Consider the following 18,505-nt stretch of genomic DNA (forward strand, 5'->3'; position numbering starts at 1 on the left):
TTTTAGTTGGTAGGTAAGAAAGATTTCTACAATAACATACATATACTGATAGAGCAAACAGAAGCTCATGATAGTTATTTTGAAACTAAGGTGTAAGGTAATTAAAATAATTGGTATTGGCTACTAAACAAAAATGAATTCTCCACTTTAATAATGAAGATACTAACCTTATGTAATAAAAGGTTATTCAAGTACGTGTTAACTAATGTGTTAAATTAGTTAAAAAATGCTGGAAAATGTCAAATTCACTTTTGAAGGAAGATTACCTTACACTTAAAGTATAAGTATATCTTAAATCAAGTAATCCTTCAGATATATTGGTTTCATAGTAATCAAGCCCACTTCCAGTCATGTTAGCAACACCTTGGCATGCTGTAGATTTGGTGCATTTTGTTCTTGTTTGGTAACTTGTAGTGTTTCACACGCCACTGTGTCCAGCAGGTGGCGCTGACACGCTCATTCCCGGTTCCCTGTCCGTTAATGAGGAGGAGAAGAAGAATACGTCACGTCCGTAAACACAAGGCACTTGCATTGTGAAACATTGTTTTATTTTCTGTTAAGTTGTTGCCCTTATTTATGCATCCTGAATGTGTACGGTGAGCATTAATGAAAAGCGACATTCTCTTTATTATATTACTCTGAAGATAGTGAATTATTTAACTTAACGGGTGTTTTGTTTCACCGTTTTCTGTATGTCGTTAGCTTGTGAGGTGATTATAGTAACGTTAGCTGACGGTTGCCTTGGTTTCGATTTGAGCTTCAGTTTATGTAACGTTAGTTAACTTACCGTGTGACCTCAGTGAGTTTCTGTACACAAAAAATATAAAACTGTTTTTAAATGCGGGTACACATGCTGAAATACTGGTTCCAACATTTTTTTGCTTCAACCGGTTGACCTACTTAACGTTACTGTTATTGTAATACAATATAATTAATATACCGTAACAACGAAAAGAACTACACAGATTCATCATTTAAAATTTAGTATTTTGTGGTTGTCCAGTGTATTAATGTGTTTGAATCTGTTTTCATACAGATGTCTCAAACTGAATCATTCTGTACGACCACTCAGGGCATAGGAAACCGTGGCGTGGGTGTGCGTGAAAGAACCGAAGATGGGAGAGCTGACAAAGACACGACATTTGTGAGAAGTGACTCGGCCAGTCCAGAAAGAAATGTGAGGGAGCGTGTGTTAAAGGAGGTAGGACTCACCAGCACCACCTTCATTGGTCCAGCATTTCCTCCAAAAACAACCACAGTCAAGTCTGACATTGAAGACACATTGAGTGAGTTTTACAAAGAGCTTGAGAACATCGACAGACCTGATGGTGCTAATGATAACCCAGGGAATCAAGATGCATGTTTTGTTCAACCACCCATTCCTCCCAAATTTTATGCCAGCAAAGAGACTCAGGGTGTAAGCGAGGAGAAAAGTATTAACACAAGAAAAGCTGCAGAAACAGACTGCTATCAGAACAGCAGTGGACAGAAACATCCACCTTGGCCACACTGGTATCAAAATGAGCCATACTACCCCAGAATGCCGAGGCCAGGCATGGACCGGATCTGTGGCAGAGCTGCTCCTACACAAAGTCAATGGCGTCATCCTCAAACACTGAAGGGACCACCAAACCCAAGATTTCACAGACCCCCATTCCATCGCCCCCCGACCCCATCTGCATTTCCAAATCCACAAAACCGGCCATCACACATGAATCAAAACTGGAGCGGTTCAGGCTTGACAAACCGCTATCAAGAGGAGTCGCATTTTCCAAGATTTTCTAGCTTCCCACCTCCGAATGTATGCAGTCCCACCTCTCAGGACTTTTATGGAGATTCTCCATACCATTTTGACAGGGACGAACGGGGTTGTAGTTATGATGGGAACTCAGATCATGTAAACGCTGGATGGTCTACAAATAGAAAAGAAGAATTGTGTCAGTTGGGTGAAGATTATGACAGGTGGCAGCGATATGATTCAGAAAATGAACTGTGTGAGCATCACTGTGAACCTGTTAACAATAATGCATACCATTCTCCCTTGGTGCTGATCCTGATGAGGGGATTACCAGGGTCTGGAAAATCAACACGGGCCAGGTACGTCTTTTGTCTCCTAAATTACTCAGTTTAAAGAAGTTCCTAGCCTAAACATTAGATTCATGGTACATGTATGTCCCACCTTTCTCACAGGGAGCTGCTTTCCATTGGTCCCAGTGGGCTAATACTGAGCACAGATGACTACTTTGTTCACAGAGATGGCTACCATTATGAACTAGGCCTTCTTGGAGCGGCACATGAATGGAACCAGAGCAGAGGTATTTTCTCCTTTTATGCTCACACGGCATTAACGGTAAAAAAGTTATTCCCATGTCTTGAAAAATGCTTAATCACAAAGGCATTTCTGTCAGACTTATATTAGAACAGTCTTTAGTGTGTTGTCTTCACATTGAGGGTATTTTCAGACATATGAAGAGTAGTTTTCTTTGAAGAGCAGTGGTCTTTGGTAAACAGTTTAAGTCAGAAATATTGTTAGTCCAGTGTCTCAGCCTGTTAATAAAAATCAGTGACATCTCCAACATTAGATGCCCTTTTAGCTAATATAGTAGGTGCATTATGAGAACAACAAGTTTCTTTAGGTGGTGACAGTTTAGAAAATGTGGTTTGATGAGATTTTCTTCAGAACTTTAACTTTTTTTTGTGCTCAATCCCCTTTCAGCTAAAGACGCTATGCGTGATGGCCGATCTCCCATTATTATTGACAATACAAACACCCAAGCCTGGGAAATGAAGCCATATGTCCAAATGGTGGGTATGGGATTGAGTGTTCAGTTATGGTGTACCACACCACTTTCATAGATCCTAATAGAAATGTAAAATTTTTTGACAGGCCTTGGAGAGAGGATACAAAGTGGACTTTTGTGAACCTGACACCAGCTGGAAGTTTGATCCTTATGAACTGGAGAAGTATGATTTCTTACTTATCATATTATCTTTACATGCCAGTGCAGAAAAATGTATAGAAACTTACACATTACCACACTAAACTGTTTTCCTTGCAGGAAGAACAAGCACGGAGTTCCCCAGGAAAAGATTGCACAGATGATGGATCGTTTTTCATTTCCCATATCCGTAGACATCGTCATGAATTCACAAGAGCCGTCTCATGTCAACCAGAGACGTCGACCAGAGCAACCACAGATGATAATGAAAACCAGAGCTTTCCATTAGTTTTCAGAGGAATTTAACCAGCCAAATAATTTGCCTTGAAGAACACTTTTTTAATATTTTTAACTGCTGTTTTACATGATTTTTATTATTATTTTGTATACTGTACATTTATATAAAGAGATAAGAATTTTTTTTCTGAAGTTCTCATAATTAATTTCTAATGTGTAACATCTGTTGAATCAATTATTTTGTATTAAATGACTGATTTTTCAAACTTGCCCTTTTATGTGTGTTCTGTACAAAATGCAACTACATGGAAAACCAATAGGTTGTCCTCATCTGACTAATTTTTAATCTTTATCTAAAAGGATTACCAATTGGACACTCTGCATGGACACTCTGCTTATGAATTTAATTTTTTACTGTTTTATGTCTATATGGTGGGAAAATTTCCTTCATAAAAGAGTCGTCAGGAGAAATCTTTTAAGTCAGAAATTAGGAAGGGATCTTGTAATAGTCAGTATGAACAAGAGGAATTATTACATCAAGCAAAACCTGTTCCACTGTTCCGGGGTGCACTTTACTATAGTTTTTTGACAGAATAATTGTGAACCTATTATTTAAATACAACCAGTGGAGTGTTTGACCTCTTGTAGCGCCGGGTACCTATTTTGCTCGTCTCATGGGGGCGTACATGCCAGGGCTGATGCGATACACATTCCCACCAATGGCCTCACAGTATTAGCCTCCAGGTGGTGGTAATGACAAAGATATGCAGCTATGGCTCGGCCAAGGGAGGAAAGGAGATGAGTACCTGCTAGGAAACATGGATGTAAACAATGCAGGTTTCAGTGTTGTTCTTTTCAAATTGGCTTTGCAGGTATTACATAACAAATGAAAAGCACTCGTGTTAGACTTCTAGGTGAGTAACACTAAATGTAAACACAACTCTTGGTTGTTTACATGAAAACTCCACAGGGCACCTTTAAGTTGAAGTGTGAAAGTGAAGCATTGGTAAATATAACACTAGTTCAAAATATTCGTAGACTGTTAGGTCTCTGTGAACTGAATTTCTCATGAGACCTTCTTGTCCAAAGCAGAATAACTCCATAACTGCATGAGACCTAATCATACTGAAAGCTCTGACATAGAGCAGAATAACAGTGAGTGTGAATAGTTCTGTGTCTGAGATGATTCATTATTGTGTCTCACAGGAAATCACACTGCCATTGTATTCCCCCTGGTCTTCATTAAAGCAGCACACAGAGGTGCTGTTTTGTTGATGTCATTCTTTTTCCAGTGAAGTTTTGTGGAGAGCCAGGAATTCTTTTTCTCTGGACTTCAGACTATTCTATGTAAACACATCTCCATTTGAGCTTGAAAATTTGATCCAACTGGTTTCTGATTCTACATAATATATGTAGTTGACTGAAATCTTTGTTAATGTGTTATTTTCTATGGAAATTATACCATATTAGACACCAGTATTTTATTGCTCCCTCTGAATATTTTTCTGTGGAGCTTCATGTGACAGATCTGGGTTACCTGTCTTGTTAAAATAGCCAAAAAGAAAACACTGACAACTGGATGTGTTGAAGAAACGAGAGGTGGAGGCTGAAAACACTAGAAGTGGGTGGACCAAATGACACAGACATCTTACCAGTCCAAATGATATTTACTGCTGTTCCATTGTCTTGTATGATATTTCCATTAATTCATTCACTGCTGTTGAACAGACATCACACAGATTTCAGCAGCACTTTCATCTTGAAAGCTGTGCATTTTTCAGTTTTGTTTGTCAGTTGGTTTTGAAGACGTTTCACTAACCTAGAAGACGTGATTTGCTGAGGAGCATGGCGATCCCTCCACCAGCAATGGGTTTTCATTATGATGAAGTTAATGGATGATAAGATAATATTTGGTAATCTTCAGCAAACAGGAACATATTTGCTGACTCTTTTGTAATGTTTCAAGGTTCACTGATGACTCAGGCTGCAGTATATATAGTGTACCTTTGTCAGCAGCTTCCTGTCTTTTCTCTGGAGCTTTATTAACATCACACTGACCTTGATCTATTGAATCCAGTGCCAGTGATTTAGGAGTTAAGGAAATAATGTCAATCACAGTGTTTTCCGCAGTATATATAAGGTGATGTGCCAGCATATAGTTGATTTAGGTAAATGTGTTACAGCCTGGACAATGTCAACCTTGGGGGAGAAGCAAAAAAACATGCATGGTTTGGGATTATAGTAACTTAATCTGCAACAGGTACAAGAAAGGAATTGCAAAACTGCTGAATAAATAATGAAGATATTTAAAACGAAGAAAGAGATATTTTCACACACTTTCCACAAAGTAAAATGATGGTTGAGAGTAAGATTATGTTAAATGTGAAGTGCAGTGATCCGTCTCTTTCATAACTTGCCTACAATTTTGAACTACTAGACTTCTAATTTGTAATATCAATTTAATGATTTAGAAATGTCATGAGGGCACTTTGGGTAACTTACTACAATCTTGATATTGAATATTTATGCAATTACTTGTTTGTGTAAAAGATTTTAAAGTCCCTAAAAATGTGTACGACGACCTTGTGTAAGAGAATCAATATGGAAGCAGTTTTAAAGGAGCTTAATTTCCTTGTGTGATTGACAATGTCTCCCTTTTCTCCAATGTCAGTTAGCCATTTGAGTCATTGAGAATTGTTCAACATGTAGCATCAACATGTAGTATCATCATTTATTGGAATCTAAAACACTAGTCCTCACATACATGATGAAAAAGAGATCAATCAGTAAGTCACTTAGGAAAATTAATCAATAAATGAGACTATATAAACTGTAATGAGAAGGTACGATGTTGAACTACACTAAAGCAGAAATACCTTCAGTAATTTTTGTAAGATTTTCCTGTAATTATAAATAATTTTGTCCCAGTTTTATTTTACAGTAACATATGTTGTAGAGGATGTGTTTTATATTTGCTTGTGTATAAAACAGTGCCCAGTGCTTTAGTGGTTCTATCTTTTTCATTTGAATATTGAATGTAGAGTGAAACAATCTCTTTGCAAATCAAATCAAGAACACAATCATATTCTCAGCAAGGAGCAGGACATTAGCTGCATTTTGTATCATTCAACATCCTAGACCTTAATAAAGCCGGGGTGTGTGCAGGAGCACTGAACACTCTGATGGGAGTGATAAGAACTTCTCTTTCCACAGAAAACAAGATTATTCTGTTTTAAAACCTGAGCCAACACACCAAATTCTTCTCAACAGTTTGACCTCATACAGACAAGCTTCAGTTGACACAGAGCTAAAAGGGATGGTCAGTTTGCATCCTTCACACTGGTAATCTCAGGAAGTCTAGGAACAGGGCCTTGCTTGTGATTTGTATTGGTAGTTGTTGAGATTTCAATTTCTGCTTTGATTAAAATGACAAGTAGAGCATCTGGAAACTCCAATTTGTTGAAACGCTCTTGAGGCAAGCTTTCAGTCAGTGACCTTCAAGCATCCTTAGAAATTACATTCCTATTTTTAGAAAGGATAAGGTTTTCTTCCTATCATTAAACTGTTTGTTGAATTTTGGTTCTTGTGCCTCCGTCAAGCCTTTTATCTGATGAGGATTTCAACTTTGATTAAAACTGATTGATTTATTTTTTATGTATTTTAAGTAAAGCTAAGTTGGATTTTCGCAATCCATATACACAATAAATTGTTTGCAACCTTGTAGATCACTTTACATTTCATGGTACAGCAAATCTTTCATATACACTTGTTTATTATTACTCTTCCAAAGGAATTAAATCACCCCACATCAAGAAATCCTTTCTTCATTATACAGTAAAACTACCAGCAAGGCTATGCCAACCATGAACTGTAATTTGTGCAACAGTGACACAATATCCTGCTGCCAACAGGATGTCAGAAACAGGAAAGGTCATACATTTTAATTCTGGAGGAGCTAACGTGCCCATGCTTCCTGCATTCGCACCACATAAATTATTGTCAACAGAAATGTGTACACAAAATGTACACCTGAAACCTAAACACTTAAAACTTATTTTGTACCCACATTTTGGTTTATTTGTGTGACTGCAGTACATAAATACTTAAGCAAGCTTTGAAGGTTTTACTTAGGTTGGAGTTTTACACAGAGAATAGACATTAACCAAATATGGGCTACTGTAAATGTCAATGGCTTAACTCACAAAAATGATGATATGGTTCTGCTTAGCTACCTCATCTGTTTTGTCTTTAGTTTGTTGAGCCAGATTTTCCTTAACCTGTGAGACTATTTCTGCCTTTTATGAACATTTGCAGCTGTAAAAAAAACCCACCAATATTCAAACTGGTGGCTGGTAACAGTGTTTCAAACACAACCATTATAAAGGCTGGAGCCTGACTACAATCTGAATTCATGATTGAATATATTAAACTGAGCGATGAAACAGAAACTGACAGAAAGTGTAACAGTGTTGAGGGGGAGGTTTGCAAAGTCACTGTTGTTTATCAGCGTCTAAACCTCGCCTTGAGGGGACACGTGTGTTTGTAAAGTGAGCTTCCCGGGTGTGAAGGTGTGTAATTGTAATGTGAGGCAGCCAGCAGCAGAAAAAGAGCGTGTGTGCTTTGAATGATGATGAAGATGAGGAAGAAGTGATGAGCGCGCTGTGCTCCCTGAATGGCAATGATGAGCCACAATTAAGTCACAGCCATTAACCATCTTAGAGACTAAAAGGGCAGATGAAATCAGAGCTGACATCCACATGAGGCAGAGGACAACAAAAACTAGACAAGACAGGCTATGTGTGCTCAATATCACCCCACCAAGCAATCCATAATGGTAACAATAATAACTAGACTAATAATAAACTAGAAATCAAAGCTATCCCTAGTTTACTATATTTCATTATCTGCATTATTCTAGCATCCATTTCATTTTGCATGTCTTTGCAAATGGAAGATCAGAATGACCAAGAAACACTGTTGGACTCTGTAGCTTACTGGTATGACCGGTGCTAGAGAGAATAAGTGGACCCTGCATGGCTTAAAGTATTACTTGCCACCACTCCGTAAATGCAAATCTTGAAGCTTGTTGTCATCCTTAAAAATAAACTGTTTCGATGAGATTATCTCAGTAGGGTAGTTTCTCCCTACTGCAACTCTTAGCTGCAAATAGAGATTTGATATAGGTTAAAAGCCATTTAGTCTGAAAAGGGTGAAACATAAGATGAAGGTTCCTATGAGAACAAAGTACTTGTGAATAATGATGGTTCTGGTTTGGTAACATTTAGAAAATGGCTCACTATAAATCATGAGCCATTTTCTAAACATTCCCTGTAAAAAAAAAAAAAACAACCTGTTCCCTCCCTCCTGTTCCCCTTAGGGAACAGGAGGTGCTCGCTGTTGGCTATACAGTTCACGTTGTTTATTGTGTTTGTCACGTGAGGCTGACAGCCAATGACAACAGTGTTCTGCCACCGCACAGCGTGTCATCTTTTTACACACTAACGACCAGTCAGCGGAGGCAAGTCAACCATAATAAGACAGGACACTAAAACATACAGTCTTCCAAATAAAAGACGTAGTTAGCAGCAGTAAAGCAACACTACAGTATATAAATAGCCTACATAAATATGGAGTAAATATTGCCCAGGACTATGAGTGACAGCGTCCTCAGTGGACTAATCAGATTACACTTATTGGTTATTTTGATTACACCATAAGCATGTAATTCAATATATTCCTCAATGTCGGTATTATCAGAGTGTGACATTAGTCCACCACTCTCAAGAGAAACTTATCTGGAATTGCTCATCATCTGCATCCATCAGCCAAAGAGAGATAGAGAATAATGCTTTAAATCAATCAATCAGTCAATAGGGCATCAAAGGACAAGAAAATATTAGGTATTAGTTGAATTCATGTGAATGTGAATTACTGTGCCCATATAGTTTTTTGTCTGATATAATTATCTATGAGCACTAGGTCATTATACTTGGTCACTTTTTTATTTAACATAGAATCCGCTTACTTCTACTTACTTACTTACTATTTGCAGTTATTGTAATCTCTATTTCAACTTTGATTATATTGACAGCAAGAACTTACACACTCAAGTAGTATAAACAGTATATCATTTGCATCATTACATTTAATGGTCTTGTTCAAGCATGCCTGGAAATGATTCTCCCATCCTTAGGAAGGATGTGCTGCTCTTTCTATCAATACAGCCTACTAAATGTTCTTAATCATCTATCATTTATTTTGCCTTCATATTGTAATGGTTTGTTCATTATTAAAGGTAGGCTATTGCCCTTATTTTGAGCAGTGTTACTGTTTTCTTCATTGTCCATGCCAATTGATTTACTGCTTTGATTTACTACTACCCCACAATATTTACTTGGTAATGGTTTGACTCTTTCACCATTAAGGCTCTTATTTTGAAACATTTCACCGGAAGTCTTGCCGCACGTCCAAACTACCTTGACAGGTGTAGGGCTCAACATGCTATGGATTTGATAGCCCACAGTCCGGCTTCTAGTACGCTGCTGGCGGTCTTACGGCAGGTGTTTCCTACGGCTGACGTTATCCGTCCTGACTGTGTCGTTGACAATGTGTTGGGTGCAAACGTATCAAACGCGTGCCTCTGATCCTTATGGCAGTTCGATGTAGATCAATCGCATACATGTGCAGAGAGGGAAGTTTACGTCCAGCGACCTGAGGATAGAGGCGGATAACTGCAGTGCAGGCTACACGTTGTACGGTCAGTGGCTCTGCCTTTTCTGTGGATTCTAGGATGCAGGAGAAGATGTGCAAATATTGACATGATTATAGCAGTTACTGCAGTAAGGGTTTGGTTAAATGTCTAAAATGCGACTTGGATATGTTTTATCTAGATACGAATTAATCCATTTAAGAAACTTAGATGGGACACAAAGTACTTAGTCAATATGCAGGGCAAGTCTGAAACCCATATATATATTCTTAAATTTAAATACATTTGTCTGTACGTTGGAATACGTTTCAAAGCACTTAAAATTGACCAAAAATATTGTGATTTAATTGACTTGCAATTTATTTGTCCGATGGGCTTTGTATCTATAGCATCTGAATACATTAATAATATGTTAATATATGTATTTTCTGCATATTTAAAAATAAATCATAGTATGTACAGGCTAGCTCCTTTACATTGCAGTCTGAGAACAAAAGATGCTTGAAGCAGTGAGGGGAGTCTAAGTTTAGCTGACTACCTCTCACCACATGTTGAGTCATTAGCTGCTGGCACACTTGATGGGTAAACCTGTTCTCTGTGGTTCCTTGTGTTCATGTGGCGGTTAGTGGGAGATGGCTACTGTGCACCTTTGACTGTTCATAATAACACCACTAATCTCATCAAAGCACTGCTGAGGTCTGACCCCAGGGTCCTTTAACAACTTGATCCAGGAACATTTGTCTAAAGTTAAATATGTGCATAATTGTACTCCTTTAGGTAGGCAAGGCGATGCTCATATTGTGAGTTAAATATGTGACAAAACTATATTTTTATAGAACTTATTTGAATATTTAACAGGAAGCTAAATTCAAAAACCAAAGGCCAAGTGATGGATAATTTTTTTTTCTGATCCTATACCTCAGACACATCTGTGTTACAGGCATTGCCTCTGTACACAGATTTAATTTTAGTTCTCATTGTTAGGCAGAGGCAGTGCTCTGAGCCTCCCCAGCTGCCGGTTACATAATGTCAGCCAAGGATGGCCACAGTTTAGTGAGCAGAGGGGGAAACTCAGGCAGAATTGAACAGAGACAAAACTGAAGGAGGCCCGATTACAATGTTACATAAGGGATGTTTTCCTTCCACTTGGCTGAGATGATGCAGATGATGGTGGGCCAGAAATAGGTCTGAGTGAAGGAAGATGGGATGCTGCACACACTATATTTACCAGCAGTGGAGAACAGACAAGCCTGGTAATGCACAGTGAGGGTACAGCTCTGACAATCAGTTTATAGAGAGAAATACTTGCATTTCATGTAGCGCAGGTTGGCCTTTGTTGCTAAAATCCTGTGGTAAATGTTCTCGGTAATATTCAGTGTGCACAATGGTGCACACAGTTGGCAGCAGACAATGTTACATTCAAGGACATATCAGTCTAATGTCTTTGTAGAGAGGTGGATGGGGGTATGTCTGATTGCTCTCCTTCTGGTTTACCTAATCAGCAAAGTGCACAGTGGCATTGCATGGTTGATTAGGTTGCAATGCAGGTATTGAAGTGGAAGGACAGTTTAAGGTGTTAATTTCCAGCTTAAGTGCTATTTAATATAACTCTAAAGCCATCATTCTCACATGAGATTATGGATTGTAATTGAATATTATGCAATGCAATTGTAAAAAAACAAAAACAAACAAAAAAAACAAAACATAAATGGTAAGTGTTTCTTATTATTTACAGCACTTACTGATTGTGCAACATATAGCACCTGTGTGATGGCAGTGATATATGACACATGCTGGTATGAATCGCCCTGACAACTTTCATCTATCACATGTGATACAAAAGAGCAAATCACCTCTATATCACAGGGCAGAAAATCCTTGTCACATTCCTCAAGATTGTGTTGAAAGTTTGAAGTTTGTTGCAGCCCTGGCCACACCCAGTGTTTTAAAGCAGATGTTTTGCAGCATAGCTACTAGCCCTGTGCACCGATCTTGCACTCTGTGTTATGATTTGTTGTTCAATGTCAGGGTTTGTACAAATCAGATGTGAAATGCAGAGGAAGAAAGAGTCAGCTTACATCTCTGCTGGCCTTTTTTGCTATTACCACATGTAAAATGGTATTTTCCTCATTAATGACAGACTTAATGAACTTGGAGGTGAAGTTGGAGATACATAATCTACTAAAGATTATAAAAGCAAAATAACTTTAAAATAACCACATTTTTTGATATAGATATTTTAATACTTTTCTTACTAAGGTTTGAAGAATCAAAAGTCATTGTAATACATTAATAGTTGGGTAAACACTATTTTTGCTTCCTGTTCTGAACTAACTAAACCAACTGATGCCATGCTGCAAGAAAGCATGTGATGAATTTCCCCATGATACGTTTTTAGAAAAAGGCAGCTCTGGAAATCTTATTAAGATTGCTACAGTTTGATCAAATTCTTCAGCTTTGCAAACATGCAGTTTGTACACAACTGTTTTAAAAACTCTTTTTGTGGTCAACGTGTGATGGAAATTGTCCTACGTGGGTTTGCTTTGCATGAAATTAATTAAATTACATTATATGTTATGAAAGATATTAGCCACACAAGTCAAATGATAACTCTGCATATTGAGATATTTGTTTGTCTAAAATAACAATATTATCCTTGGATAATACTGTGGAGAAACTCTTTGTACATATAGTGCTTGAGGGAGCTGCAGCAGCACTGCAGGAACTGTGGGCTGCATCCCAATAAACTGAGATCACTGCAGTGGGAGCTGTGAAAACCAGACATAACACAAACATCACAATTACATAATCCCTAAATTTGCAATCAGTTCTGAAATTCTTAATGCAACTCTAAAGGTTAAAAAAGTATAATTCACATTAATGTTATAATCTACTATTGAATGAAATATTATAATATGTAAAACCCAACAGCAGCCTGTTGTCTGCCTAGAGAGTGTCACATAGCTAAGGAAAATCTTTACAAAAATAACTTTCACTCAGACATGATTGATGTTCATTTTGCATCTTGTTGGCAACAGAAATGGTTTATGTGTTGACCTTTCACTTCTGCATTACCAGAAAAACAATTTGACACTGCTGTGGAAATTGACCTGCTGAGAGCTCTGTGAGATGAAGACTGCCTCCTCAATGTTACCTTCGTAGTTAATTTATGATCCCCGTTGTTTTTTTCACAGACAATTGATGACAAATTAAACCTGATGACTTTTATTCATAATGCTTAACATAAGTCCTTCTGGGGGACTGGAGGGTGGATGTGAATCGGCTGCCTGATCATGACCGCAGCCGGTACTTAAAGTACAAAGTGGAGGGTTTGTGTTAAATTACTGCTGCTACCTGACAGATGTTTTAGGGTGTCTGCTGATTAGGGTTTCCAGCTGACCTTGTTGAACAAGCATGTAGAGCGGAACACCACTGTGCTGTTCCCTTCATGGGGTCCACAGTGCTATTTTCGTAATGAAACTGAGTAACTGTTTGATGGATTTATCATTTGGAAATAAGCAGGGAGATGTGTTTGTCTTTGCAGACATGATACTGTGAGGCCGCTGCATGAGGCAGCCTGGACAAACATGATGGAGGAGGCTGCCAGTCGGCTCGAGAGAGACCATGTGCACAGTGTCTATGACAAGATTGCTCCATATTTCAACGACAGCCGCTATAAAGCCTGGCCAAAGGTACGACAGTTCCTGCTGGACCTGCAGCCGGGGAGCATCGTCGCTGACATTGGTGGGTGTCACCTCCAGCAGTGATGTAATCATGCCGACCCCATGACATTAGATCATTAATACACTGTTTGTGCTATTTGATTTATTGTTTTTGGGAAACACAATAATTAATTGTAAAATTGACTTCCCTTAAGGAGAAGGAGGCCACTTAGAAATCCTAGTTGGTCAGTAGTGTGGTAGCTGACTGTCTTGTCCTTGGCAGGTTGTGGCAATGGCAAGTATCTCCACATCAACAAGGAGGTATTTAAGCTGGGGTGCGACGTTTGTCGCCCCCTGGTGGACTTTGCCTGGAGCCAAGGGCACGAGGTCCAGATGTGCGACGGGCTGCATTTGCCTTACAGAGACGGCTGCTTCGACGCTGTGCTCTCTATTGCAGGTAATGGACAAACACACAGGGTGCTTCTCAAGTCTCTTATTTGTCGTTTCCTCACTCCTCGATCCTCGCTTGAACCGGAATTTGTTCCGCTTCGCCATCTTAGAGAACGTCCTAAAGCTCTTATTTGCGCTCCGAGGAGCGAGGAGGACCGAGGAGTGATCTCTGAGGAGCTAAGCGAGGATACACCAGTACACAACATTAAACTCAAGTTTATCACTGCAAAGTTTTATATATGATTTGTTTTTTGATTCACTGTCTAGTTAAAATATGTGTTCATTGGTAGGTCTGAACAACAAAAGCCCCACACACAACTTTTTCTTTTATTTCTCCCGTTAACTTTTATTATGGAGACAATTAAAGTCAGAGAGTCCGAGAGTCTTTTATCGTCATTTCTGTTCAGTCACATGTGAGGCTGGTCATTCCTGTGTTTAGTCCAAATAGACAACAATAAAACATACTAAAAGCGTAGCCTAAGGAGTTGGACAAGTCACTAAACTGCACTAAAGTCTCTAATGCAGCAAGCAAAGGAAAATAAAGCCGATCTCACCTACTGCATCTGATGAAAGCAGCCGGCGGCTCAACGAGTAAAATCAGCTGATGAAACTATGAATGAAAGCAATGGTGCGCCAAAAAAAAAAAAAAAAAAAAAGCGTTGAATTGATGCGATGTAACGCAGTGATCGATCGGTGACAAGTGATGTGACTTGCAAATAAAATGTAGCCTATGTAGTAGTAGTAGCCTAAAACTGAGTGTCGACTTTGATATGAGTTTATGAGTTACATCATTTAATTTCACTTAAACATTTAGCCTAATAAAGCCCAAGACACCATGATCATATTCTGGGTTATTCAATAACGAATTCAGTCCGAATCAACAAATATAAATGCAGATCATATCAGCATTGTGCCAGTAGAAATGATCGTGTGCCTCTGAGCAGGACAGTATAATTATTCATGTGCAGGTGTCTGTTAAACAGATAACAGCTACAGAGACACTGATAACTCTTAGACTTTATTAGTACCAACAGTGCACATGTATGTAGATCCATCAAAAGTCTCTACAGCTGTTAGAACCGACTGACAGCTGATCCAGCTGTGATCAGCTGTCGCAGTCATCAGAAACCGAAGTTATGTGATGCTTCGGAGGAAAGGACGTCTCATGTCTTTAAAAACAGATTTCCTTGTTCCATCTCTCCAGGCTTGGTTTTCTTGCGTCTCTCCATGAATCCCCGGTGGGCGGGACTAAGACGCAAGGAAAAAACGCGAGTGAGGGAAACGTGGATGCGTGTTTTCCTCATAGACTGTATATAAAAAGGTTTTTCTCTGCCGTTGTTCCTGCAGCGGTCTGTGTGACGGTGGGAGCAGAGGGCTCTGTGAGCGGGCGGCTGGCCGGCCTCGCGAGCTCCTCATGCGGGTTGGCGCAAGCTTCACCCGTCGCCACTTGCGGAGCTCCTCAACTCCTAAAACTTTAAAGCAGATTTTTGAAATCTACACAGCCGGCCTCTGTCTGGCGCGCGCAATGATGATGCAGTGAATAGTGACGATTCTCTCTGATCAATCAGTAGTTTGCCGTGTTTTCACGTCATATATTAGTATCGCCTCAGCTCGCTTGGAACCTCAACGGAGGTGATAGGGAAAAAAGTACCTGGAAGCAGATACAGGTACAACTTTTCCACAATGGAAAACCAAACAATTGCGAGCCGAGTCGAGCTGTTACAGTGCAGTGGAAAAGGGGCTTAAGAGACTTGAGAAGCACCCACAGTTAAATGAAGTTCTATCTCACACATACTCCGCCCTCCACTGGACTCCTTCCTTCCCACGCAGTCACAAATCGCTCCCTTCACATGCATGAAACTTCTGCAGCTGCCATTTGCCTCAAATTAAATGAACTCCATAATGATAAACATCAGTTTAACACAGGCTTTTGTTGCCTAGCCAACAGGGTGAAATAATTCATGTGTGTCCTTCAACAAAAGAGTGTAATTAGGACCACTGATGACAGCAGACACCCACACTAATAATTTACGTTGTGTGCCACAGTGTACATAATGTGTTTTGTGGATGCAAGTGCTGAATGTTACTCATCATAATTAAATAAATGCCTGCTCATCACCCCCCTTTTAATTCTGGCAAATGAATGTTTTTGTCACAGTCATCCATCATTTGTCCACCAAAGAGCGCCGTATCCGAGCAATAAAGGAAATGGCTCGCACCCTGCGAGTGGGCGGACACATCATGATCTACGTGTGGGCCATGGAGCAGAAACGTCGTAAATTTGAGAAACAGGACATCTTTGTTCCCTGGAACCCCAACCCTCATTCGCCCTCTGCCTTCAACAGGGAGCATGCCAAACCCAGACGGAGGGCCACAGCCCAGAGCGTGAGCGAAGCCATAGACAACACTGACAAGCACAGGAAGGTTAGAAGCACATCCTCCGTGGTAGACGAAGAAGATCTGACTTGCACCACGCCACAGCAGAGGACACAGAGACTGTGGTTCTTCTCCAGGTCTCTGGATTCTGTGTTCGACTTTGGAAGCTTAGCCATCTCCCGGTCATCCTCCAGAGACTTGGGCACTTTATCTTCACCCACAGGTGAAAATGAGGGAAACAAAGCCAGCCAGCGTGGGAGAGGACGTGGTCTCATCAAGCAGGTCTCGAGCTTCTTTTACCCGCCGTCTGTGATCGGATCAGAAGAGGACGTCTTTGATTCTGTCACGGACCTGCACAAGAGACAAAATGATCCTGGAGGCAACACCACCACCACCACCAACGGCACAGAAAACCAGAGTGTCTCAGTATCTTTAGCCCAGGAGTGTGGCTCTCTGGCTCTGCCAGATCTGGTCCCTTTCCAGAAGGAGCACCTGAAGCAGTCTGGAGATGAAAGTGAAGGAGGGCCGCAGGGAGGAGAGCAGAAGGAAAGCACAAGGAGTCCTCAGGGGAGCGAGGGGCAGGTGGAGGGCTCCTGCCTGAGGTACTATCACGTCTTCAGGGAGGGAGAACTGGCAGACCTGATAGAGAATCATGTTGAAGAGCTTCATGTCAAACACACTTACTTTGATCATGCCAACTGGTGTGTGGTGGCGGAGAAAGTTCAGTTATGGAAAATATGATTTTAACTTGATTTTATTTTGCTTCAACTCTGCCTCAAGTTTTAGCACTGAATCACACATTTGATTATTACATACTTATAACTGAAAAGTAAATATACAGATGTAGCCATTGTTGAAAGAAACACTAAACTTCTCCTCTGCTGCGATTCTCTACTTAATTTTAATTATTTTATTCTCTTAGGTTTGTGGTAGTCCTGGAACCCATCATATCTAGCATTAACATTTATTTTAGATAGTATAACTGTAATGGTTTGGCAGCAGCAGTGGAGGATGCACTGAGGATGGTGGGGTTCAACAATGGCTATTTCTGTATACTGCACCGTATTTTTAAAGTATGTATTCTTTTTCAATACAAGAAACCAACACGCAGTATTGAAATCCAGTTAGTGTTCTCTTTTAGTGTCAAGAATTAGTTTTTATTATCAAACCACAGCAAGCTCCAGTACTGCTAATGAATTCAAATCTTTTAATAGATCATTTCTGCAAGGGAAATGTTAAGAAATGCACTGTTTTTCTCTTTGGACCTTTTTAAGATTAGCCAAAGAAGAATTTCTGAGAAAACAGTAGACTCTTCCATCTGCTCTTAAATGTTTAATGAATTGATTACAGTGGAGAATTCTTGCTTCCTTGTCTGCTTGTTTTACAATTGCACATTCTTTAAATGAATAGGAAGCTTGCAGCAAGTATCTGTTATGGACTTCTTGGTAAACTGCTCAATGTAATCCATCATAACACTATCAGAACAAGAGCTCAAAGTTGTGCAGAATATTTTCCAAAACATGTACATTTGCTTGCTGTGTTTTACTCTCTTAGGTGTTTCAAAGAACGTGTTGTCTGTGTGTGTGTGTGTGTGTATTTGATGTTTGTAGTAGTGTATATGGTCTTGTGTTAAAGTAACAAACTGAGCTGTACGGCTGGTATGTTTCAGCAAATCAACTGCCTCATATACTGTGAATAAACATTGCACTGTACCACAAATATGTTGCTGCTTGATGTCAGTGAATGACACAAATATAAGTGAAACTTGAAAATACTGGTTATCTGTACCCATTGTGCCCAGATGGCGCATATCCTTATCAGTGCAGTATGTGTGGACCAATTGTTCTGAAGTGACACTGGTACCTTAATGTAAATACTTTTGAGTTTGAATTTGTTTTTCCTTATTAAATATTTTTGTTCAGTGAGTGTCGTTGTGTTGCATTTGCTGTCATGAATGATCCATCCATCCATCCATCCTCAACCGCTTATCCTGTGCACAGGGTTGCAGGGGGCTGGAGCCAATCCCAGCTGACATCGGGCGAAAGGCAGGGTACACCCTGGACAGGTCGCCAATCCATCGCAGGGCGTCATGAATGATACCTCTAATTATTTGGTAGATCGTCATTCAGTGA

General features: G+C 39.7%; 2 protein-coding genes across 5 annotated transcripts; both read left to right on the forward strand.

Annotated features, from left to right (window-relative positions):
* The first annotated feature begins 451 nt into the window (after positions 1–451).
* On the forward strand, positions 452–3,446 carry n4bp2l2 (NEDD4 binding protein 2-like 2). 4 transcript variants are annotated; one of them, XM_046073766.1, is made up of 6 exons: positions 452–507; positions 1,037–2,097; positions 2,191–2,315; positions 2,717–2,805; positions 2,888–2,964; positions 3,060–3,446. In XM_046073766.1, the coding sequence occupies exons 1-6, from the start codon at positions 481–483 to the stop codon at positions 3,226–3,228; spliced, it is 1,548 nt and encodes a 515-aa protein (XP_045929722.1). In that variant the 5' UTR covers positions 452–480; the 3' UTR covers positions 3,229–3,446. The 4 variants fall into 4 exon arrangements, with proteins under 4 accessions (XP_045929722.1, XP_045929724.1, XP_045929726.1 ...); XM_046073768.1 differs by having other exon boundaries at positions 466–596; XM_046073770.1 differs by having other exon boundaries at positions 502–596; positions 1,073–2,097.
* A 6,181-nt stretch (positions 3,447–9,627) lies between these two features.
* On the forward strand, positions 9,628–18,298 carry trmt9b (tRNA methyltransferase 9B). The gene is made up of 4 exons (XM_046074737.1): positions 9,628–9,933; positions 13,430–13,629; positions 13,831–14,004; positions 16,156–18,298. Exons 2-4 carry the CDS (start codon positions 13,473–13,475, stop codon positions 17,112–17,114), a joined length of 1,290 nt encoding a protein of 429 aa, XP_045930693.1. The 5' UTR covers positions 9,628–9,933; positions 13,430–13,472; the 3' UTR covers positions 17,115–18,298.
* Positions 18,299–18,505: the final 207 nt, after the last annotated feature.

Source organism: Micropterus dolomieu, linkage group LG17 (assembly GCF_021292245.1).
Source record: "Micropterus dolomieu isolate WLL.071019.BEF.003 ecotype Adirondacks linkage group LG17, ASM2129224v1, whole genome shotgun sequence".
In the NCBI taxonomy this organism is placed as follows: domain Eukaryota; kingdom Metazoa; phylum Chordata; class Actinopteri; order Centrarchiformes; family Centrarchidae; genus Micropterus; species Micropterus dolomieu.

What these genes read in the sequence shown, in the direction of transcription:
- n4bp2l2 (XM_046073766.1), top strand. Translation starts at nt 481, where the DNA reads ATGAGGAGGAGAAGAAGAATACGTCAC. An exon ending in GGAGAAGAAGAATACGTCAC is followed by an intron (nt 508 to 1,036) that starts GTCCGTAAACAC and finishes GTTTTCATACAG; the next exon opens with ATGTCTCAAACTGAATCATT. An exon ending in TGAAGCCATATGTCCAAATG is followed by an intron (nt 2,806 to 2,887) that starts GTGGGTATGGGA and finishes ATTTTTTGACAG; the next exon opens with GCCTTGGAGAGAGGATACAA.
- trmt9b (XM_046074737.1), top strand. Translation starts at nt 13,473, where the DNA reads ATGATGGAGGAGGCTGCCAGTCGGCTCGAGAGAGACCATGTGCACAGT. An exon ending in GAGCATCGTCGCTGACATTG is followed by an intron (nt 13,630 to 13,830) that starts GTGGGTGTCACC and finishes TGTCCTTGGCAG; the next exon opens with GTTGTGGCAATGGCAAGTAT. An exon ending in CGCTGTGCTCTCTATTGCAG is followed by an intron (nt 14,005 to 16,155) that starts GTAATGGACAAA and finishes TTTTTGTCACAG; the next exon opens with TCATCCATCATTTGTCCACC.